This window comes from Labeo rohita, chromosome 12 (assembly GCF_022985175.1).
Source record: "Labeo rohita strain BAU-BD-2019 chromosome 12, IGBB_LRoh.1.0, whole genome shotgun sequence".
NCBI classification, from domain to species: domain Eukaryota; kingdom Metazoa; phylum Chordata; class Actinopteri; order Cypriniformes; family Cyprinidae; genus Labeo; species Labeo rohita.
In genome coordinates, this window is record NC_066880.1 from 19103614 (window position 1) to 19129427 (window position 25814).

Here is a 25814-nt window from a genome sequence, read left to right on the forward strand (position 1 = left end):
AATGCATTTCAGTCACACATCAACATTATGAGCTTAAAAGTGAAGTAGCTATTGGATTGAATTACTGAATGGTGTGTGAATTTTAAAAAGCAGAATTAATCTGAATAAAGAAGATTATGCTCATTAATAAAGCTTAAAGATAATGCTTATTAATATTTTAGTAAGGTAGATGTTAAGTTTATATGGGGTAGAATTAGAGGATCTAAAATCTGTACTGATAAAAAGTCAATATGCTAAACAACTCGTTCGTAGCAAGAATTGGTTTCTAAAGTAAAGTGTTAACAAAAAAGTTTGGAGTTGTCACTATAAGATTTATTAATATGCGCAAAATGAAAATGGTGTTTAATGAATTTATTCAATTTAATTATGATGTTTACATGATAAATTACAAGGAGTAGCAGTTTAAAACCAGTCTAATACAATAATAAATTATAAACAGTAAAACATTTGCGGTCAATGAGTGTATGTGTGTGTGTGTGTATGGGCCATTCTACAAAATTGTGTCCCACAACCAAAAAACACATTAAAAAAGCATTCAAATCAATACTATTCAAAACAATATTATTTAAAATATCAGTAAGCTGAATATACACTACCGTTCAAAAGTTTGGGGTCAGTACATTTTTATTGTTTCTTTTTTTTTTTTTTTTTTTTTTTTTTTTTTTTTAAGAAATTAATACTTTTATTCACCAAGGATGTATTAAGTTAATAATTAAAAGTTTATTAAAAGTTAATAATAAATCATTTACATTGTTATAAAATATTTATATTTTGAATAAACACTGTACTTTTTAAACTTGTTATTCATGAAAGAATCCTGAAAAAAAAAAAATCACAGGTTCCAAAAAATATTTGGCAGCACAACTGTCGATATTATCCAACATTGATCATTCTAATAATAAATCGCATATTAGAATGATTTCTGAAGGATCATTTGACACTTAAGACTGGAGTAACAGCTGATAAAAATTCAGCTTTTCATCACAGGAATAAATTCTATTTTAAAGTATGTTAAAATAAAAAACATTATTTTATATTGTAAAAACATTTTGCAATATTACTGTTTTTTTTTTTCTATATTTTTAATCAAATAAATGCAGCCTTGATGAGCATAAGAGACTTCTTTAAAGACTATTACAAGTCTTACTGACCCCAAACTTTTGAACGGTAGTGTATATAAAATCATCATTTAGTGAGTACTTACAATTGGGAGATGGCTGTCCCAAACCCTAACCCCTAAATTTCAACTTATGAAAATGATATTGAAATAATTTTTGCATTTTAATCCATTGTTTTTAAAAATTCCTTTTTTGATTTTTTCAAAAAACTTAAGTTAAAAAAAGTATTTTATCTTTTCTTTGTAAATTATGAAAAATTATGTAAAAAATGTGTCCTGCATTTTCATGTCACTACCGAAACAGTGTATGTTTTAGTCCATTGGCTGAGACTGATTTTAACTACACCCAATGTTGCCAAGTTTGTAGTTTTCCCATGGAACTGGGCTACTTTCATGTTCGTGGGTTGAAGTGACCCCAACAACGTAACGTTTTCGGGGGTCCGAAAACCTGCCAGTATCTGGTGTGACCACCATTTGCCTTATGCAGTGCAACACATCTCCTTCGCATAGAGTTGTGGCCTGTGGAATGTTGGTCCACTCCTCTTCAATGGCTGTGCGAAGTTGCTGAATATTGGCAGGAACTGGAACACACTGTTGTATACGCCGATCCAGAGTATCACAAACATGCTCAGTGGGTGACATATCCGGTGAGTGTGCTGGCCATGCAAGAACTGGGATGTTTTCAGCTTCCAGGAATTGTGTACAGATCCTTGCAACATGGGGCCGTGCATTATCATGCTGCAACATGAGGTGATGGTCGTGGATGAATGGCACAACAATGAGCCTCAGGATCTCGTCACGGTATCTCTGTGCATTCAAAATGCCATCAAAAAAATGCACCTGTGTTCATTGTCCATAACATATGCCTGCCCATACCATAACCCCACCACCACCATGGGCCACTCGATCCACAATGTTGACATCAGCAAACCGCTCACCCACACGACGCCATACATGCTGTCTGCCATCAGCCCTGTAGAGTGAAAAACAGGATTCATCCATGAAAAGAACACCTCTCCAAAGTACCAGATGCCATCGAATGTGAGTATTTGCCCACTCAAGTCATTACAACGACGAACTGCAGTCAGGTTGAGACCCCGATGAGGACGATGAGCATGCAGATGAGCTTCCCTGAGACGGTTTCTGACAGTTTGTGCAGAAATTCTTTGGTTATGCAAACTGATTGTTGCAGCAGCTGTCCGGGTTGGCTGGTCTCAGACGGTCTTGGAGGTGAAGATGCTGGATGTGGAGGTCCTGGGCTGGTGTGGTTACACGTGGTCTGCGGTTGTGAGGCCGGTTGGATGTACTGCCAAATTCTCTGAAACACCTTTGGAGATGGCTTATGGTAGAAAAATTAACATTCAATTCAGGGGCAACAGCTTTGGTGGACATTCTTGCAGTCGGCATGCCAATTACAAACTCCCTCAAAACTTGCGACATCTGTGGCATTGTGCTTTGTGATAAAACTGCACATTTTAGAGTGGCCTTTTATTGTGGCCAGCCTAAGGCACACCTGTTCAATAATCATGCTGTCTAATCAGAATCTTGATATGCCACACCTGTGAGGTGGATGGATTATCTTGGTAAAGGAGAAGTGCTCACTAACACAGATTTAGACAGATTTGTGAACAGTATTCAAGAGAAATAGGCCTTTTGTGTACATAGAAAAAGTCTTAGATCTTTGAGTTCAATTCATGAAAAATGGGGGCAAAAACGGAAGTGTTGCGTTTGTATTTTTTGGTCAGTGTATGTGTCAGTCTGTCTCATAGCTACATGATGAGTAGATTTCATTTTGAGGTAAATGTGTTCAAAAGTCTGAAACATCTGTGTTTAACTTTAAAGAATGTCACTACTGAACACGTTTTTAGGAGTTATTCCAAAAGATTTAGAAGTTTCAGTAGTTTTTTGGGTTGTTATCCCATAAAATTGTCACTACCGTAACAGTCACAACTGAAACATGTCATCGTTTTTTCAGTAGTGACAAAAGGTAACACACATAAACAAAATTTCACAATAAACAAAATTTCAGTATACAGTTATGCACATTCTTTGTATTTCAATATGTTTTAGTAGTGTTTTAAAATGTGGGTTAAAATTTTCTAAGGTGATGTGACCAGAAATCACTATCACTACCGAAAATGTGCTGTCACAAGCCAAAAAAAAAAAGTATACTGAATTATCAACTAAGATGTTATGGTAGTGTTTGGTTCAATGCAAATTTAAACTATATCTTTAAGTTTGAAATCAGTATGATCATTTCTTTGCCTTTTAAAAAGAAAAATTGGATTCAAAATACAACAATCACACTTGCAGTATTGTTAAGATTTTAATTGTTATCAATTCACCTCTAAAACTCTTAAAACGGTCAGTATATAACCCTTATAATAAATTATACATAACTGTGTTTCAGTGGTGAAAAATTTGGGGAGAGGACAAATATTCCAAAACTTTCTGAAAATACAATATGAGAATTATCTGCACAATTACTAGAAATGTGTACCTTGGATATTATTCAATTTGCATACATAAAACTTTGTGAAAAAAGACTTTTTTTTTCAAGACATTTATTTCACAATATTATTGTTTGTACTGTATTTTGATCAAATAAATACAGCTTTGGTGAACAAGAGACTTCTTTAAAAAAAAAACAAAAAACTTTTGATCGGTAGCATAAGTTACTACAAGTTTTAACTGGATGACTGTTTCCTTGTGGGAAAACAAAAACATGGAAACAAATCTTTGCTTAACTTTTGTAAAGAAACATATTCAAGTCTTTTCAAATATATATGACTCCTGCTACACTTTCAAGGGCAAGAATAATGCCTCAGCTACTCAGCTGAAGGGCACAGTTATTACTAGACGTATGATGCATTGCTCATCTGTAGCCTTTAACCTAGAGAGGTATTTTGCAGTCCCTTGTGGAGCTGTAATTCTTGTCTTCCTGGTACCTCACAGTGCAGATGGCAAATGTCATTGATCATCACAGCAGGAATATACAGGTCAGACTCATTCATTCCAGGAGAAAGAGCTCTAGGTCTTAAACAAGGAAGCTCTCGCTCATAATCACTCGCAAAGAAATATGATCATTCTGTACAGCGGTGCATTTTGTACATTTGGGTCAGGCTTAAAATTGTAACAATATTCCAAGGCACGCTTGTTGAACTGCATGCAATCGCTCTAACCTCATGTACTTTTATACTTTTAAAGATTCATCACCAGTGTCAACATCCATTAGGATCTCAAGGAGTTTAGCATTAACAAATGGAACCGTCATGAAGTAAACCTTGAAAACCACTCAAGTACAAACTAAAAGAGCAGAGAAAGCATTAATTTGAGTGAATCAGATGAGAAAAAGCTTTCAGTGGTCCTGTTTAGTGTTGATTCACAGACCTGTCTTTTTCTGTCTTATTTTCGATTGTAGATCACGTAGCAAAATAATTCAAATGAAAGATAGATTTTTAATCAATACTTAAAGGAGAAGTCCACTTCCAGAACAAAAATTTACAGATAATGTAATCACCCCCTTGTCATCCAAGATGTTTATGTCTTTCTTTCTTCAGCTGTAAAGAAATTGTGTTTTTTGAGGAAAACATTTCAGGATTTTTCTCCATATAATGGACTGATATGGTGCCCCGATTTTGAACTTCCAAAATGCAGTTTAAATGCGGCTTTAAACGATCCCAAATGCAGTTGTAATCCAAACAATCCAAACCAAAGAAGAAGGGTCTTATCTAGTTAAACGATTGGTTATTTTCATTAAAAAAGTACAATTTAAATACTTTTTAATCTTTTAGTTAGGGTATGTTGAAAAACTCCAATCGTATTTTCTCCCTCAACTTCAAAAATGATTTCAAAATCATCCTAGATCGCTGCAGAAGTACCGACCCAGTCTTTGCAAAGTGAACATGCAAAGAAGATCAAACACCCTTAACAAAAAAGGTAAAACAGCGACATAGGACAATTTTGAAGTTGAGGGAGAACATGAGATGGGCATTTTTCAACATACCCTAACTGTCATGAATCAGAAAAAACAGTTCAGGCAGAGTGAGACGAGCGTTTGACATTAAAAAGTATATCAACTGTATTATTTTTATGAAAATAACCAATCGTTTCGCTAGATAAGACCCTTCTTTCTCGGCCGAGATCATTTACAACTGCGTTTGGGATCGTTTGAAGCTGCATTTAAACTGCATTTTGGAAGTTGGGGCACCATAGAAGTCCACTATATGGAAAAAAAACCCTGAAATGTTTTCTTCAAAAAACATAATTTCTTTACGGCTGAAGAAATAAAGACATGAGCATCTTGGATGACAAGGGGTGAGTACAATGTAGGCAATCAGGTTTGGGTGCTGTAGGAAGTTTCTAGCTGTTGAAGAAGAGGCTGGGCTTAATTTGTTTTAGAAGCAGGAGAATTATCCTGTAAGGTGAGAGATGCATCTTTGGCATGCAGCTCGATTTCTGTGAAGGACAGATAATTCATATCTGCCATCTGAAAACACACACACACACACACAAAAAAATCGACAGTTATTATAATTGGTAATGACACCTAAATATATATTCTCTTATATCAGATTATATATAATCTGATACAAAAATCTTCAAACTGTCACTCCACTGTTTTAAGAGAGATGTGCAGACCTGTCATTTCTCATTTTCTTCTTAAACAGAAATCTTTATTAAAAAACTAGTACAACTAGTAGTAAAATATAACATGAATGTAAATAAGTTTTTATGAAAAGTGCAAATTAGATTTTTCCAGGAGGATGGGCAGTTGGATAAACATAGCCACTATGTTAGAGTTCGCCATAAAAAGGAAAATTTACTTGCAATGTATATGAGTTTCTTCATCGTAAAAGATTTGGAGAAATTTAGCATTACATCACAGTGAATGGGTCAGAATAAGTGTCTAAACAGCTGAAAAGGCATCAGTAATCCACACGACTCCTGTCCATCAATTAATGTCTTGTGAAGCGAAAAGCTGCATGTTTGTAATAAACAAATCTATCATTAGGACATTTAAAATACAGCTCATCTGATTCAGAAAAGATCAGCACCATCTTGAAGATGGTGAACAGAAGAAGGCAACAGAGATTACAGTTTTTTTTTTCACTGTAGGAAACTTTATGGATTATGGATCTGTATTTTGTCCAAAAATGATACTTTAAATTTAAAACATCTTAATGATGGGGTTCTTTCTTATTAATACGTAGCTTTTCACTTCATAACACAACAACTGGAGCCATGTTGTTGATTATTGTGTTTTTATCAGCTGTTTAAATTCTCATTCTGACTACAGTGGATCCATTGTTGAGCAAGTGACATAACAAAAATTTTCTTCAAATCTGTTCCGATCTGTTCCCAATCTTATGATGAGCAAATGTTCTGCAAATTTTCATTTTTTGGGTGAACTATTCTTTTAAGACTGTTTATTAAGAGCTAGCCTGACCAACTAGCAATTAATCTATGTGTAATTTGGTTTAAATTTAACAGAAAATTTCAACACTTATTTTAACAAATTAGGAAAAGGTAATTAAAACAACACCATTAAAAAAACATTAATTGAATTTCCTTTAAAAATATATTTTTATCATAATTAATTTTCAAGAGAATAGTTATACAACTTTACAACCTCAAAAGAAAGAAATTACTTGAATGACAATTTTGTGAGGATAAAGATAATACAATAATCCTCTAGCAAAGGTTGTTTCATTAAATACTTTCTGGTCTATGCCAACCTCTAGTGGACAAATCTGAATGTTACACTTAATTAAAAGCATTTCCACACAATGCTTAAATAAATACATAAGCATGTTCACGTTATTATCTGTTCTTGTTCTCTTTCCTGATCTGAATGACTCACCAGAGCCTTAGACATGAGAGATTGCTGTCGTGGACGACACACTGACACAGAGATGAATATGAGAGTAGAAACAATCACTGCAGCGCAAGGCAAAATGAAGATGAGACTCACCGCTAGGGGGGAAAAAGTAAAATATACATATGAGAGTTAATGTAAAACAGAAAAATACCAAATAAAGATTAGTGGGAAATGGCAATGCATGACCGAGTCACAGTCTAATGTTCAATTTTATATTGCTTTTACTGTGTATATGCAGGGGCACTTGTGCTTTTAGGGGGACACATTTATCTTAACCACTTTTCTGCATTATTGAAAGTCATTTTGCAAGATCATTTATCACTTTGCAATCACATAGGTCTAAATTTTAAAGGTCAAGTTAATTGGTTTGACAAGTAAATCTTAATGACAACACACATTAACATTTAGCACTTTTCTGCATCTGTAAACACATATAAAACAAAACAAACTGGTAATAAAAACAGCCACACTCTCTTTGTGTGTTTTCACTTCTCTGCATTAATTGGTGTTAAAGTAATTTGTTTACTCAAAGTTTAAAGGATACTGCACAAAAAAAATACTCTTTTCATCACTTCCACCACAGGACAAACCGGGTATTGAATTTCCGAGCAACAGACCGTGGTATTGTTTTGGTTCTGTATGAATCCGTATTTTGAACGAATCGGTTGAATAATGATTCAGTGATTCAATGATTCGCTTATTAAAGGAGAAGTCCACTTCCAGAACAACAATTTACAAATAATTTACTCACCCCCTTGTCATCCAAGATGTTCATATCTTTCTTTCTTCAGTCGTAAAGAAATTGTTTTTTGAGGAAAACATTTCAGCATTTTTCTCCATATAATGGACTGCTATGGTTCCCCGATTTTGAACTTCCAAAATGCAATTTAAATGTGGCTTCAAAGGATCCCAAATGCAGTTGTAAATGATCCCAGCTGAGGAAGAAGGGTCTTATCTAGTGAAACGATCGGTTATTTTCAATTTTAAAAAATGCAATTTATATACTTTTTAATGGGGTCATCAGATGCCCATTTTCCACAAGTTGATATGATTCTTTAGGGTCTTAATGATAATATACTTTGGTTAAAAATTCTCAATGGTTGTGTAAAACAACACTATTTTTACCTTGTCAAAATCAGCTCTACAAAAATCATCCCATTCTGAGGCATTGTTCCTTTAAATGCAAATGAGCTCTGCTCGCCCCGCCCCTCTCTACTCTCTGTGGAGTGACTTGCTGCTCTGAGAGATTGTTTACTTTAGCCACATTTAGCGCGTTTAGCCGCAAAACTTGCTAACTAGCATGTTATTAGGTAAGGTTTTTAAATGATTTTTAAATGATTTTTGAAGTTGAGGGAGAAAATATGATTGGAGTTTTTCGACATACCCTAACTGTCTTGAGCCAGAATCAGTTCATGGAGAGAAAGGCAAGATGAGTGTTTGAGATTAAAAAGTATTTAATTTGTGTTTTTTTAATGAAAATAACCGATCATTTCGCTAGATAAGACCCTTCTTCCTCAGCTGTGATTGTTTACAACCACATTTGGGATCGTTTGAAGCCGCATTTAAACTGCATTTGGAAGTTCAAAATCGGGGCACCACAGCAGTCCATTATATGGAGAAAAATGCAGAAATGTTTTCCTCAAAAAACATCATTTCTTTACGAATGAGGAAAGAAAGACATGAACATCTTGAATGACAAGGGGGAGAGTACATTATATGTGAATCTTTGTTTTAGAAAGTGGACTTCTCCTTTAAGACAGTCACTTCTTACAACCTACTGGCTAAACGATGTACTATAGGAGACACTAAAGAAAACGCATAAAACTATACAAACTGACAAGTCTGTCTTAAACTTGAAAAACAGTGAAAAGACCCAGCGCTGTTGGACTGTATGAACACTTCTGGAATGAGGCTTAGTCAAGGAGGAATCCGGAGGCGTGGGATCCATTTGCAACAACTTTATTTTAGAAACAAACGTAATCGGCAGGCTTAGGTCAACAACAGCGGACAGGTGTGGTGAAGGCAAAACAAACGGGGTAGTCAAAGTCCATGCAATAGGTCGGGGCTGGCGGCGTTCAAAAGGGATAGTCCAATGGAATAGCGAGGGTCGACAAAAGGCAGGCAGCAGAGTTTCACACACACGATAAACAGTCCGGTTGGCAACAGGTAAGCAGTCCGATAGAGAAACGCTCAGGATTGTTAGCATGACTAGCAAAACTTCGCGGGGAACCAGCCGGCGCAGCGCGCTGAAATGGCCGACAAACAGGAAGTGAACCGGAGGGACCCGGAACCGGAAGTGGAGCCCCAGGCACGGGATTATGGGGAATGTAGTGACTAGAACTCCGGTGACGGCTCCCGCTGGCTGGGAATGGAGGGGGCCACAGAGACCGTCCTTGTGACAGAGCCCCCCCCCTGCGAGTGCCTCCTGGCACGAGGAGGTAACCGGCGCCGGGGTCTGCCCCTTCCGCGGGGTGCTGGTCGATCTGGGTGCGATGCGTGGAAGTCGGTGGCGAGAGCAGGATCGAGGATGTCCTCGGCGGGCACCCATGACCTCTCCTCGGGGCCGTAGTCCTCCCAGTCGACCAAATATTGCAGACGACCCCTCCGGCGCCGGGAGTCCAGAATGGTACTGACTCGATAGACCTCCTCGCCGTCGATGATCAGGGGGGCAGGTCTCTGCGGGGCGGTCCCCTCTAGGTTCTCCCCCTCCTCCCGGACGACCAGCGGGCTTTAACAAAGACATATGAAAAGTGGGTGAGATACGGTATTCAGGTGGGAGTTCTAGTCTAAATGATACTGGAGTTATTTGACGGAGGATTCTGAAAGGACCCACGTACCTGGGGCTGAGTTTCTTGCAGGGTAGACGAAGGCGCAAGTCCCGGGTGGAGAGCCACACCCACTGTCCTGGCTCGTAGGTGGGACCGACTCGGCGTCTACGATCAGCCTGGGTCTGCGTTCGTCGAACGGCCCGTTGCAGGTGGACATGGGCCCGGTTCCAGGTCTCCTCGCTCCGCTGAAACCAGGAGTTGACGGCAGGTAGGTCTGAAGGTTCCCCGGACCAAGGAAACAAAGGAGGCTGGAATCCAAGAGTGCACTGAAAGGGTGTGAGGTTGGTGGATGGTTTGCGTATGGAATTCTGGGCATACTCGGCCCATAGGAGGAAGCGACACCAGTCCTCCTGGTGGTCCTGACAGTAAGAGCGTAGGAACCTGGTCAATTCCTGATTTAACCTTTCGACCTGTCCATTGGCCTGGGGATGGTAACCTGACGTCAGGCTCACATTAACCCCCAGCAGGCGGAAAAAACTGGTCCATAGTCGAGAGGTGAACTGGGGCCCTCGGTCTGATACAATGTCCTCCGGTAGTCCGTAGAAGCGGAAGACGGAGTTGCAGAGAGCTTCAGCGGTCTCCATGGCGGAGGGCAGTTTGGGAAATGGGATAAATCGACAACCCTTGGAGAATCTATCAACAACCGAGAGGATGGTAGTCTGACCGTTGGAGGCGGGGAGATCGGTGATGAAATCTACCGCTATATGTGACCACGGACGGTTTGGTACCGGGAGAGGTTGTAGAAAGACCAGCAGGTAATTGACGGGGGACCTTGGAGGTATTACATACTGAACAATTCTTAATGAACGTGATAGTGTCAGGGCGTAAGGTTTGCCACCAGAATCGGTTGCGGAGCAGGTCGATGGTGGCCTCGATCCCAGGGTGGCCGGAACTGGGGTTGGAGTGGACCTCTGATAGGACTCGGGAGCGTAGAGGGACCGGTACATAGGTTAGGTTAGCTGGGCAGTCATCTGGAGGAGGGTCCTGGGTATGACTTTCGGTGATCTCGGTCATGATGTCCCAAGCGACAGGAGCCAGGATGACGGAAGTGGGGATAATGGTTTCTGGTGTGGCAGGAGAGTGATCGGGTTCATGAATGCGTGACAGGCGTCTGCTTTCGTGTTCTGTGAGCCGGGTCGATACGTTATGTCGAAGTGAAACCTGGTAAAGAACAGAGCCCATCTGGCTTGACGGTGGTTCAGAACCTTGGCAGTACGGATATATTCCAGGTTCCTGTGATCGGTCAGTCAGAATTGTGAAGGGATGTCGTGCGCCCTCTAGCCAGTGCCGCCATTCCTCGAGAGCGAGCTTAATGGCCAATAGCTCTCTGTTGCCTACATCGTAGTTGCGTTCGGCTGGACTGAGCTTATGGGAGAAAAAGGCACAAGGGTAGGTCTTGAGTGGTTGACCTTGGCGTTGAGAGAGTACTGCCCCCACACCGGTATTGGATGCATCCACCTCCACGAGGAAGGGAAGGTTGGGGTCTGGGTGGTGCAGGATGGGTGCGGTAGTGAATCTCTGTCGGAGTTCGTCATAGGCCTGAGCGGCGGCAGGCGTCCAGGTTAAGCGAGTGCTGCCTTGTTTTATCATAGATGAGAGTGGAGCTGCCACGGTGCTGAAGTTACGGATAAACCGGCGATAAAAGTTAGAAAAGCCCAGAAAACGCTGAAGTTCTTTAAGGGTTTTCGGGCGTGGCCAGTTGCGAACCGCATTAACCTTTGACTCATCCATGGCGACCCCCTCCGGGCTGATCACATAGCCGAGGAAGGTGATTCGTTCTTGGTGGAACTCACATTTTTCCTCCTTGGCGTACAGCTCATGCTTAACTAGGCGTTGAAGGACAGCCCGGACGTGCTGAACATGTTCTGAGTACGAGTTTGAGTAAATCAATATGTCGTCGATGTAGATAATAACCCAACGGTTCAACATGTCCCTGAAAACGTCATTGACGAAGGCCTGAAAGTAGGAAGGACTATTGGCCAGACCGAAGGGCATCACCCGGTACTCGTAGTGCCCGGTCGTAGTGGAAAAGGCCGTCTTCCACTCATCCCCCGCCCGGATTCTGATAAGGTTGTATGCAGATCGTAAATCGAGTTTGGTGTAAATCTTGGCGGCACGAAGCTGTTCTAGGGCTGGAGGGACTAATGGTAAGGGATAACGGTATTTGACAGTAATGTCGTTGAGGGCACGATAGTCAATACATGGGCGCAGGCCTCCATCTTTCTTTTTAACGAAGAAGAATCCCGCCGAGGCAGGAGAGGTTGATGGTCGAATGAAGCCCTTTGTAAGTTCCTCCTTGATGTATTGATTCATGGCCTCCGCTTCCGGCTGGGAGAGAGGGAAGATACGTCCTCTGGGAGGTATGGATCCAGGAAGAAGATCTATGGCGCAATCCCCTGGCCGGTGAGGTGGTAGCTGGGTGGCTTTAGTGGTACTGAAGGCCTCAAGGAGATCATGATATTCAGCAGGTATGGATTCCTGGAGTTTGGTTGATGCTGGTGTGGGGGCTGCGGGAGGGTCTGGCTGAGGATGATGTTGCGTGCAATGAGATGACCACTGAGTGATGGTACCTGAAGACCAGGAGATTACGGGTTCGTGTTGGTTGAGCCATGGGTATCCAAGGATGAGTGGTGTGCGAGGAGAGGAGATTATGAAGAAACGGATGGTTTCTTGATGCTGAGGTTCGAGACAGAGAGTGAGGTCGTCGGTGGTGTGCTCGACCCTTCCTGTTCCTAATGGTCTCCCGTCGAGGGCGGCCACTGCCACGGGCGAGGTACAAGAGAGAACAGGGAGGCAATTAGTTGCAACAAAGTCTCTATCAATGAAGTTTCCTGCGGCGCCTGAGTCAATTAACGCGGTAGTACGAATGGAAATGTCCTTAGTTTTAAGAATCGCAGGGACTACACAATGATTGAGAAGGACAGGGTCAGAACTCACCGAGGTGGGTGGACGAGGTGGTCGAGTGGGACAGGTGGCTCGGAGATGACCGGGTTGTCCGCAGTATAAGCAGAGGTGGTTCTTGATGCGACGCTCTCTCTCCTCCACTGTTAGCTTGGTTGCTCCCAACTGCATGGGTTCAGGGGCGGTCATGGTGGACGGTTGAGATGGGAGTAAGGGAGTGAAGGTACGAACAGGCTTACGGGCACGCATCACGTTATCAATACGGATTGAGAGGTCGATGTACTGATTGAGTGAAAGGCCCTCATCACGGCACGCTAGCTCTACCTGGAGGTCTGGATTGAGTCCCTTCCGATAATGCAGTTTCAGGGGTCCATCATTCCAACCGCTCTGAGCCGCCAGTGTGCGGAAATCCAGTGCATAATCAGCAGCAGTGCGTCGGCCCTGTTTTAATGCCATAATCTGTTCTCCTGCCTCGCTGCTCTCTGGGTTGGGTTGAAATACCGCCTTGAAACTCTGGAGGAATGTGGCAAACGAGGGAAAAGCTGGTCGCCCCAAATCCCAAACTGCGGTGGCCCACTCTAAAGCCCTCCCGGTCAGAAGAGAACAAATAAAGGCGATCTTACTTTCATCCGTCGAGTACAGATTGGGTTGCTGATTGACGTGTGAGCATAGATGCTTGAGCGGATACCTCTGACGCGATCTGGCTCGTTGTCGCTGGATCCGTTGGCGGCGAAGTTTTCTGTGACGCAGTCAAGGAGGAATCCGGAGGCGTGGGATCCATTTGCAACAACTTTATTTTAGAAACAAACGTAATCGGCAGGCTTAGGTCAACAACAGCGGACAGGTGTGGTGAAGGCAAAACAAACGGGGTAGTCAAAGTCCATGCAATAGGTCGGGGCTGGCGGCGTTCAAAAGGGATAGTCCAATGGAATAGCGAGGGTCGACAAAAGGCAGGCAGCAGAGTTTCACACACACGATAAACAGTCCGGTTGGCAACAGGTAAGCAGTCCGATAGAGAAACGCTCAGGATTGTTAGCATGACTAGCAAAACTTCGCGGGGAACCAGCCGGCGCAGCGCGCTGAAATGGCCGACAAACAGGAAGTGAACCGGAGGGACCCGGAACCGGAAGTGGAGCCCCAGGCACGGGATTATGGGGAATGTAGTGACTAGAACTCCGGTGACGGCTCCCGCTGGCTGGGAATGGAGGGGGCCACAGAGACCGTCCTTGTGACATTATGTATGCCCCCATACATTTGTCCCCATTCACTTTTATCACAAAGGAACAACTTTTGACATTATGCTAAATATCACACTTTATGTTCCACAAAAGAAAAATCATACAGGTTTGGAAGTTCCATGACTGTGTAAATGATGACAGAATTTTCATTTTTGTGCCATTATAGGTTCCGATTTTTCCACAGAATGAGGAATATGACACTTTATAGGCTAAACAACGATTTCCACTTAATACAGGAAACACTTTTGAAATAAGTTTCTCTTCCAGTGAATTTTAAAAAAGATAAATAGTTTGAGATAAATGTATTATACTTACGGCTGCTCTGCACATAGATGTTGTAGGATGTTTGGAGTTTGCTTATATTGTTTCTTACATTCAGGTCGAAGCAATAAGTTCCTACTGATCTAAAGGTGTAGTTCAGATTGAATGTGTTCCCGTAGAGCCTGACTAAATTGCAGGAAGTTGGACTGGGTGATTGGCACTCAGACAAAACTCTCCAGCACAGCCAAACCGGAGGACTGCACACATCACATACAATAAAAAAAATAACACATAGTCAAGCCTGTTGACTTTTCACAGGATGATGGAGAATAAATTATTATATGATAACAAATGATAGACCTCTCAAATAATATTTTACTTTCTTGCAATATGTTTACCTTCCTCCAACGTGAAAGGACAGACTGCTGCTCTGGTCCACGTTATAAATTGAAGGTCCTTGCAATTCAACGCTCTTTATGGCATCTATAAAACAAAAGATGACATCTTTGACATGTTAACACCACTGGTACTATATAAAGAGTCAGTTAAAAGAGATAATGATTCTGCACCCACCTAACACAGTCAAATCTACAGAGTACAGGCCAGTCATTCTGGAATGTTGGGGTGTATTGGTTTCAATGCTCAGTTGAAATGTGTAGTTCCCTGGAAAGGTGTAGTTACACTCCACAAAAGACTCTGGGCCTTTACGCACTTCCCTAAAAAACAATAATAACTGTGAAGGAAACCATTTCAAAGATAAACATTTAGCTTATTGAAATTAATTTATTTGTTCACATAACAATCACCCATTGCCTAAGTCCCATGTGTATATGAAAGGGACAGAGTGCAGGTTATGTCTTGGGTCAAAGAGCTCAAATGAAACCACGGTGGGTATGTAGGATGCCAGCTTCCCACTATCCCGGAAGTAAGTTGAATTTCCTTCCATTTGACGGAAAACGATCTTTCCTTTGACATTTCCTATGGTGAAATAGGCACAGTGCAATCACCAAGTAACCAACCAAGTCAAAAGACATAAGAGGACTAGTCAGCTTACCAGATAACTGATGGGATAACTTGTCAGGTATCTCAAAAGCAAGAGAGGCAATCACTAAGAGAAAAGTGTGAACCAGAACACTCCGGATCCTGATGGAATTCAGTTTGCAGCTTGAAATATAAACATTCAGCATGAATATAAAAACTGAAGAGTAAAGGATTAGTCATAATAGAAAAACATATGTTTATATCCATTACTCAGAACTATAAGCTATACATACCAATTCATGTGGACTCCTCAGCATGGATCTCTAAATGATTACAGAGGACAGCTTGTGACTTGTGAAAGTATGACTGAGTCAAGCTTTTAATGTCTTTCACGCTGTTTGGTAAAGGCTTGAAATCATATCCACGTGTTGAATCCTTATGCTCATCTGAATAATGATGTGTGTTGTGCTGTCATATAATTCATGCAGAAACATGACTAATTCACTAACCCGTTCCTCTACAGAGTTCAGGATAGATTTTAGCTTTAAAGCTTTTAAAATAAGACATAGACTGGTGCTAGTAGACACTCTGGACTCTGTAGTATAAAACAAACAGCCACAAAGTGGCGCTGTGAAAAGTGAAATGTTTTCTATCACATAGTTGAAGAATCTGATACCGCATGAATTTGATATCACATCACTCTCAGTATCCCTGCTGAAAAAAAAGATAAAACCAGCCTAAGATGGTTGGCTGGTCTTAGCTGGTTTAAGCTAGAAGTAGCTGGTTTTAGCTGGTCTCCCAGCCTGGCTAGGCTGGTCATGCTAGTTTTAGCTGGTTGTTCGAGGTGGTCTCCCAACCTGACCAAGGAAGTGACCAAAACCCTTCTAAAACCAGCCTGCTGACCAGCTATGACCAGTTAAGACTAGGCTGGATGACCAGCTAAAACCAGCCAACCAGTTTAAGCTGGCTTTAGCTGTTTTTCAGAAGGGTTATACTTGTTAGGGTACCTGTTTCAGGCTAAAAGTGCAGAAAATTATTTGTAATTACTCTGAGAGAATTTTAGAGTATTTTCAAGCCGAAAACAGTCAGGTTATAGGCATATAGGATACATTAAACAGGTTGTGGAGCTATTACAGTGTATAATCTAATAAAGGTATAAGGACCAAAGGTTGGCAAATATGAGATGGTCGATATTAGATGTCATCGATGTCATTGGTTATCACATGTGATGCATTATTGTGATTTGGAAACATATCAGAGTAGTACTGTAAGGCTTTTAAAATTTAATTTATTTAAAAAAGTTATTTTCTTTTCCTTTCTTTCTTTCTTTCTTTTTTTTTTTTGTTTGTTTGTTTTAATAAAAATAACATATATTTACAAAATACAGAGTTTAGTCCAAATATCTTTAACTAATATCTTAAAGTTTAATATAAAAATGGCCAAAACAATATACACACAGTAACAAACAACAACAGCGCAGGGGGAAATAATAAAAGAAGAAAAAGAAAAATGACTTTCATATTCTGTTTGGCCGTAGAAAGCTCTGACGTCACGGATCCCACCTTTCCACGTGTGGCATGAGGTCGCGCCGAAAGGTTTCATCCTCCTTCAGTACATCAGTGCGGTGTCGTGTTCTTCCTGAGAGCGCCCGAGCGCTCTGTTCTCTGCCGCTTCACACACGTTAACAGGTGGGACGAAAACACAGCTTTACGATTTGAACGGGGAAAGTTGAATCAAACACATTGTCACCGAGGACGTTCGGAGAATACCTGCAAAAATGTCTCGAACCACGGAGGACGTGAATAAACTCACCGAGAGCACATATAAGGTAACGTCAGTTTAAACTGCGTTTATCTTACTGTTAATTGATTAAGCCAACCTTGTTTATATATGTCTTGTTTTTATATATCTTTGATATTAAGCCCAGTACATGCAGCCTTGTGAAAGTTGTGTTGTTTTGTTAAATAATGAAGTGTTATTTTATGTTACTTTTATGTTTTGTCATTAAGATAAGCTAAGTTGTGCAATAGAGGCATGAGTGTATTTTAAAGTGATTCAGTTGGGTTTCTGGGTTGAGTTTAGAAACCAGTTTGTGCTGAACTGTTTCTGTTATTGCATACCTGACTGTTCATTGTTTTGCTAAGGGTGTGTTCTCGGGAATTAGCAGAGGAACTGCCCAGAATTACATTACAGAAGGGCATTTCAATAGAGACCCAGAGGGCCCATTACTTAAGCAGGACTTTGGTCTCATAGGCAATAAAATTAGAATTATATGTCAATAATTAAAGAAAGATATTTTTAACTACAGTAGAGGTATTTTTAGAAAGTGTGTTGTAACATAATTCTCTGTATTTTACTGCATGGACAATAAAATGTGATATTATCTACAGTGGGGAAAATTGTGCCCTTTTAAAATGTAGAAACGGGGACAGTTCATGCAAAAATTCAAATGATGTCATCATTTACTCACTATCATCTTTCCAAACCTGGAGGATATTTTGAAGAATGTTTAAAGTGTTGTCCATACAGTGAAATTCAGTGGGGTCCAAAACAACGTTGGGTACCATTGACTTGATTGTATTGACTGAAAAACTGAGGAATTTTACTAATCCTTAAAAATCTTGATCTGAGTCAGATTTGAAGTTTCTTCAGTTTCATTCCGCAGCAATAAGCTGCTTTCTCTTTAATTTTGAAATATGAGCTTCGTTTCCTGCTTTTCCAGAATGTGATGGAGCAGTTTAACCCAGGACTGAGGAATCTGGTTAACCTGGGGAAGAGCTATGAGAAAGCAGTGACGGGTAATGACATCAGTTCATTTACGGAAGAATAAATATATAGTCAAACCAAAATGTATTCAGACACCTTCAGCATTTCTCACATTACCAGAGTTTAGAAAATGGTAATAAAATATGACAAGAACTCAAGAGTTAAACTTTGTCAAATTCATCTTGATAATGTCAGATTACTTTGATAGAAAGGTATGTGACAAAACATGGTCAGGTCAAAGTGTCAAATCCAATTTTTGTCCCAGATTTTTTATCAATTTTACTGGTAGTCCAGTGTATAAAGAATTTCTAGGTATATATGTTACAGTTGACTTTATTTTGCTATCCTCACTTACATAAATAAACTAGTGTCCTGTACCCTAAAAATATTTCTTGGGTCTGAATGATTTTTGGTTTGACTTTATATAAATAATTATATCTAAAACTCAATGTTTCTCTCAAAACCGATGGAATACAGGCAGTCTTGCTTCCAGTTCCTGTTAATCAATATGACTTATTCACTCTCTTATAGCAATGACCTTTGCTGGAAAGACATATTTTGATGCGGTCTCAAAGATTGGGGAAAATGCTGCCGTATCGCCCGTTTCTAGGGAGCTGGGTGAGTATTACTGTCTAAATCATCACCCAGAGGTCCTAATCTGGCCTTTGCTAAATAGATGTGCTCTGTGCAGAGTGCGGCTTTACATTTTCTAGCAGATGATTCATTGCACTCAACATGTCTTGGAATATGCTGTGCCAGTTATTTCCTCATTTTCTCAAATAGTGTTCCACATTTGCGTTTGCTTTAAGTCCCAGACAGGTTTGGTTCTTGTTGACTTTTTTGTGACTCAGCATCAGTTTGATTCATATCGTCTGGAAATAATGACAGAGCTTTTCTGTGATTTATAAACTGCCATCTGTTTCCTGGCAACTTTTCATACTCGCTGCTGCAAATTATACCTTTTTGTGCAAATTACAAAGAATAATGGCTTTGTCTTCACATTAATCTGTTAATTTACCTAATGGTACCAAATGGTACACACTGTTTTTAGTATACAAATGTTTTTTACTTACTGTGAGCTTTTGCTTTCCAGTAAAGTGTCCTTTTATGATTTACTGAGCTTCACTGGCTTTATCGTTCTTGGTTCTTCCTGGAATCCCTTTCAGACAGCTCAAATGACCACCAGACAGTGTGGATTCTCTCACATGTTTTGCACAGACCGCCAGCAAACACACAAAGTAAACAGTAACTCTGTGAGACTTCGTCTACAAACGTTTCCACCTCTGATCCACTTGAGAAAAGCATCATAGCTCAAACGTTCTAATGGAGCATGCGCATTCAAATGCTTGCTATCGATACTCGCATTTAGTTCGGTCATAAGACCATGCATCATTTCACTATCTTATGCTGTACCTTTCTAATGTTGTGGTGCAACCTTATAAGCAAATTTTCCGCATATAAGAAATGCATTGCTTGTGACATTTGATGGACACAAGGACTTGATTAAGTGAGCATTGTCAGCATCAACACGCTTGCACGAAAGTTCACAAATACAAATAACAAGTTACAAATAAATAACTTTAACACAATTAATATGAAATGCAGAATGCATGTTTGGGCCATATGATATCAAACTACCGTTGTAACTCTCCGTTTAGTTCTTAAAGTAATTTCTGTAAGGAATTTAAACATTCAGTCAGAGCTGTATGACTGGAATGTAAGAAGTGCTCAGTTTAGTCACCACCCTTTTTCCTTTGCTGACACGCTTTTATAAAATTAAGACCATGAACATTCAAAAGTAGGTGTACTTTTGTTATTTTAACAAAACAAGTTCCTTAACGTCAAAGTGTTTGACATCTTATGGTGGATTTGCTTGTGACAGACATCTCACTGCACAAACAGCAACTAGAATGTGGTTTATAGGAACGTGGCAAATTTCTCAGACTGTTTGGTTTAAGTGCTTGATGATGTGAAGTGGAAAATGTCTTTTTGTTGTATTTGGTGGGAATAGGCTATTTATCAATGTCTTAGAGCATTTAAAATGTTATTTCTGAGATATTTACCACACTTACCAGTAGAAACTGCTGTCACACATTAATACTTTTAAACTCTTTCAGCCTTCTCAACACGAATTAAGGCTTTAAATCAATGTCTAGATTTTTTTTTCTCAAAGAATTTGCTTAGTCTCCTTTAGGGTTGCAAAGGGGCGGAAAATTTCCGGTAAATTTCCGGAAACTTTCCATGGAAACTTTGTCCGGGGAATTTTGGAAATATTCCAATTTAGAAATTTAACAGAAATTTATGGGAATTTATGGGAATTTATGGGAATTAATGGGAATTAATGGGAAATTTGGGGAAATTTAGAGAAGCTGTATCATAAACAAATATAAATTTCAACATTTTGTTTGATTATAAGCTGACATGCATGCAAACTAATACAAATTTTAAAAATGACATTTTTTGATTTTTTTGGAATCTGTGATGCTTTTTTCCTGGATTTAACTTAAAAAGAACATAATTTATTCAAAACTGAAATCTTTTCTAACAATATAAGTCTTTACTATTACTTTTTATTAACTGAACACATCCTTGTTTAATAAAAGTATTGAACAAAAAAAAAACATACTGACCCCAAACTTTTGAACAGTACTGTACTGTTAAAAAAGGATTTATATTTTAAATAAATGCTGTTCTTTTTCATTAAAGAATCCTGTAAGAAAAGGGAATTTAAAAAAGTCGTTTTTAGACTGTTTTTTAAATTATTATTATCTCACCTAAATGTTTGCTCAGCCAGTGTATTTGTTTTAACAATGGCATAATTTAGTTGCACAGTAGCTTACACACAGCACAAGGAAGTTTTAAACATATATATATTTTTGTAATATTTATGTAATTTACATGAACACTAACCATAATATATTTTGATAGTTTGATCTGTGCATGTTATAGAGGAATGTACAGTGGATGTAGGGTGTGTGGCCTTAACAGCCCTGCAGTAAGTAGTGTGCATGTGACTGAGCAGTGTGTAGGTCAGAAATTAAACTAAAATTGCATTAAACCTGGTTGTTTTATCCAAGATTATGCTGCAAGTTTTTCTTCTCATCTACATTTACATTCCCAGTTCCTGCAATTTTGCAAATTTCCAGTTTATTCCCATTAATTCCCATTAATTCCCATATATTCCCATTAATTCCCGTTAATTCCCATATATTCCCGTTAATTCCCATGGAAAGTTTCCAGTCTTGAAAATTCCCGGAATTTTGCAACCCTAGTCTCCTTGTTATTTATAGTTTTAAATCAACTTTTATTTTTCACTGAATGACTCTCAGTAGTTTTCATTTGAACCTTAGGAAGCACATTAGAGAACAACAAATACAACCAGTTGCCCATAAAGTAGATGTTAATTAAAACTGCAATGTAACAAGAATTTCAAGAGAATTTCTATTTAGAAAATATGCATTGATGAATCATCTGGAATAAGGTCTAAAGTTGAGGTCAGAAGTTTACACCCCCCCCTTGCAGAATCTGCAAATTGTTAGTTATTTTACCAAAATAAGAGGGATCATACAAATGCATGTTATTGTGTGTTTAGTGCTGACCTGAATAAGAAATTTTGCATAAAAGATGTTTACATATAGTCTACAAGAGAAAAAAACTGAGGGACTTATATGCAACTATTCTAAACTATATCTAAAAATTTTAGAATTTGAAGATCAAGGTAAATTCAGCTTATTTTGGCTTCTGGGAAACATGTAGCTGTCTTCTGTAGTTTCTGAAGGGTAGTACTAAATGAAAAAATTTTGATATTTAGGCAAAATAAGAAAAATGTGCACATCTCCATTCTGTTTAAAAGTTTTCGCCCACCCCGGCTCTTAATGCATCGTTTTTCCTTCTGGAGCATCTGTGAGCATTTGCACCTTCTGTAGTAGTTACATATGAGTCCTTCAGTTGCCCTCAGTGTGAAAAGATGGATCTTAAAATCATAGTCATTGTTGGGGGTTCAAATACACAAAAATGCAAGAAAATGCGGATTTTTCTGAAGAACAGCAGGCAGTTTAACTGTTCAGGACAAACAAGGGACTCATGAACAACTATCAATGAAAAAAAAAAAAAAACATAGCTGTGGATCATTCAGGTAACAGCACAGTATTAAGAATCAAGGGGATGTAAACTTTTGAACGGGGTCATTTTTATACATTTTTACAAACTATTATTTTCTCTCGTGGACTATATGTAAATGTCTTTTATGCAAAATATCTTATTCAAGTCAGTACTAAATAAACAATAACATGCATTTTGTATGATCCCTCTTGTTTTGTTAAAATGATTAACATTTTGCAGATTCTGAAAGGGGGATGTAAACTTTTGACCTCAACCACATAACACACATTTAGAAAATAGGGTGCGTTTCTATATCATTTTGACTTTAAAGCAAATGTTACGTGGATTGCGTGGAAATATTTGTTAACCTTTGTAGAAAATGTGAAAGTCATAGAAATCAAAATTGATTTTTAATTTATTAATGCATGTTCCTGCTCTTATTGTGGACGAATCATCAGTGCACATTGTGCCATAGGGGAAAAAATCCTTGTCCTTGTAGTCTCAAAGTAAAAAGTTGGTATTTGCTTTTCCAGTCTGAAGCAACTTTTCTTTTCTGCTGATGTCACTCAGGTTGTGCAGGCTATTTGGTAATGTTAACTAATTACCAATTAGCCGTTTGGACATCTTTTAGCAAATTTACTTTCTGTCCATTCTTAAATGTTTTTTAATCGTTGAATATCTGTTTTACTTATAGAGGTCTCACATTATGAAAGTAAAATGGATTGCAAACAGCAATTTATTTAGCCATTAACACTAGCTAGCATTTCCTGGATTTGAGGTTGCACATATTTCTCATCTAAATGTTTTTCATCTGCGAATGTTTTCTTCAAATTGTTTTTCTTTTTGGAGGTGTCTGTTTAGGACAGGAGATTTCTCATGCATTAATGTGTTGTTCACAGATCACAGTGACATGCAAATCCCCAAGCCTGTTCATTTATACCCGAGGCATTCTAATTTTACTTTAAAAAAAAAAAAAACACAGTTCTTTGACAGTGCTGTGTACTTTTATATTATCTAATAAATGCAGGTGTACTTGAATGACACATCATGGGAATAGTTTGATTCACACAGTCATTTGAGTTATTGTAGTTGGATTTTTTTTGTCAGAAACCAGGTCTCAGGCGCTCTTGTGTAATATCGACTTGCCGTTGAAAGCACTGCCTGTCATGTCCAGGAAACCGTCTTCCTCGTCATAGGAATTCATGGTGTCAAACTGCTTTAGTGTGTTGTTTACACAAAAAGGGGTTGCTTAAGAACACCTGGTGTTTTTAATAAATCAGTTCTTAAGCCTGATTACTATTCTGACAGTATAATGTGTCAGTGGTGAAGAAGAGCAAACAGCAGTCATGTCTGTAATTATTTTAGAGCACTATTTCAGTTTGCAGCTGTTGATGGTTTTAACGAATTAAGGAGTTTTTCTGATGTCATAATGTGACACAAACACATAACTATTATATATAATTATGTTTCTGGCAGGCTGCAGCATGGCAGGCATATTCGCAAATTGATGTTTCCTTCATTAAATGGTGCGTTTAAACAATAAATGCATTCCAAACTGGCCTAAATGCATAATCAAAGAAAAGAACACATGCAGCTAAGCTGTGACTTTTCAGGAGGCTACTCTTTGATTTTTAATTATCTATTGTAACCGATTGATTATTGTAAATCATCTAAAAATCAGCATCAAGCATGATTTGCATCCCATTTGATTGGTAATCTGACTTATTTTTGAAATTTGATTTTCATGGTGGAAAATTGTAGGATATGAACTGATTGGATCAGGAAAAAATTGTGGCAAAGAGATTCATGAGACAGAGTACAAAGGAATAATGTGCATTGATGAATAATGTTCATGTTTGAACATGAAAGTGTGTTAAGTAAAATTTCATTTGCATTAGAATTTTTCATTTGGCTTGATTACTGATTCTTCTGCATTTGTAGGCATTACTGAAAATCCATCTAGGTTTTCCATAATTCATTGGCAGGGATGCACTATAACCTTTGTAAGGTTGTGCACTTTTATGCAACATGTCTGGCGTTGTAAACACAGACAGAGCAGGTGCTGATACTCTCAGTACAAAGATGACCTTGCCATGCTAATGATGCTGTTACAACTGCTAGATGTGTGATAATGCTACAGCTCACCTCTGCTTGTTTGCTGTAAAGTTTGCATTTATGAGCAGAACTAATGGAGCCCCAGCCAGATGAAATGACACTGATCATACAGTAGGAGCAGAGTAGGAGAAATTTATAGTCATAGAGGAACAAACATGTACAGAGAAGTTCAAGTCCAAAGTACAATTTGATACATCTCTGAAGGCAACTTTGAACTGTTTGTCTAGTCGAGATGGAAACAAAACAAAAACCCTATGAATATCAGTTATGTAACAATAATGTTTCATTTTTCTTCTCAGGAGTGGTGTTAATGGAGATTTCAGAAGTGCATAAGAAGGTCCAACTGGAGCTGGAGGAGACGGTAAGTGCAATATGGTTTAAGATATTGATGCATCATTTATTTTTTCTTGTATTCTTCTCCAACTCCAGAAGAAGCTCTAGATAATATGTATTCAATATGTTCCTGGGCAGTTTTGTGTAGTTTTAATACCCTTGGTTCTTCATATATAAGAAGACTTTTTTTTTTTTTCTTTATGGGGATAAATTTCCTTATAAGGATAAATGCCTTATGGAGTATATAAACTATTTCAAAAGTTTGGGGTCAGTAAGATTAAAAAAATAGAAAAGAAATTATTACTCCAAATAAATTTCAACATTAGTTGTTGTAATTTAGAAAAAAATAATAATTTCCCTGATTTTATCCCTCTTATTTAAAGCCCCATTTAAAGGGTCATGTCTCCTTGAATAATTAATGCAAACGCACAATGCTATATATATATATATATATATATATATATATATATATATATATATATATATATATATATATATATATATAAAGACTTCAGATGCAAAACCAGCTAAATCCATCTGACGTCTTTCTTTAAAAAATGCATTTTTATCAGGCTCAGATGTATAGGTTTCTATGTAAGTACCGGTACTTCTGATTGGGCTGAGGCTGGTATATTTGGAGTTTGAAGAAAAAGTATTTGATGGACGTATAATATGTGTCAGGAGCATTCACTCAGTATCATTATCTCATTTTTGGCCGAGATGGCTTTTAGCTGGTTTTGCATCTGAACTCTTCATATATATAAATATAAATATAAAAAAAAATATATATATATATATATGTATGTATATATATATATATATATATATATATATATATATATATATAAGCAATAATTTCACATTTAATCTTCAAATTAATGTAGAAACAAGATAAAGACAGTATATTTTTGATATTTGTTTAATGGCATCTTTTTTTTGTAACTGAAAGTGATTATCACTGATACCATTTCTACTGATATTTCTAGGAAATTGCTTTTTTCCCCCTAATATTTAACCATTGACTATAGCCATACAGCATTATAGTGTAATTATCAATTTAAACATTTTTAGACTTTAAAATAACAACTTCTAATTTCAGTGGTCTTAACCCTTGTGCATCAATAAAAAACAGTTACACATAGGTCCATAGTGGACAAAAATGTCCATGTAAAAAAAAAAAACTGTCATAAAAATTTGAAGGTTGAGAGCAAGGACTTAAATTTGGTTTAATTTTAAAGAAGACCCATGGCAGATTACTTTACATAAAGCATATTTTATATTTTATTTAAAAT

The 25814-nt window shown here is 38.4% G+C and overlaps 2 protein-coding genes across 2 annotated transcripts in view; one reads left to right on the plus strand and one right to left on the minus strand.

Annotated features, from left to right (window-relative positions):
• Window positions 1-5436: 5436 nt before the first annotated feature.
• tmem130 (transmembrane protein 130) lies at window positions 5437-15536 on the minus strand. Its single transcript, XM_051123590.1, has 8 exons — window positions 15501-15536; window positions 15281-15390; window positions 15033-15204; window positions 14800-14942; window positions 14625-14709; window positions 14281-14483; window positions 6981-7093; window positions 5437-5606 (listed from the first exon to the last, which is right to left on the minus strand). Exons 1-8 carry the CDS (start codon window positions 15506-15508, stop codon window positions 5505-5507), a joined length of 936 nt encoding a protein of 311 aa, XP_050979547.1. The 5' UTR covers window positions 15509-15536; the 3' UTR covers window positions 5437-5504.
• Window positions 15537-16795: 1259 nt separating this feature from the next.
• The window catches only part of baiap2l1a (BAR/IMD domain containing adaptor protein 2 like 1a), a 30561-nt gene continuing 21542 nt past the window's right edge, over window positions 16796-25814 (plus strand). Inside the window, exons 1-4 of the mRNA XM_051123540.1 lie at window positions 16796-17035; window positions 17930-18005; window positions 18505-18591; window positions 24489-24550. Coding sequence (XP_050979497.1) covers window positions 16985-17035; window positions 17930-18005; window positions 18505-18591; window positions 24489-24550 — 276 coding nt within the window. The 5' untranslated portion in view covers window positions 16796-16984. The remainder of the gene's footprint in view (window positions 17036-17929; window positions 18006-18504; window positions 18592-24488; window positions 24551-25814) is intronic.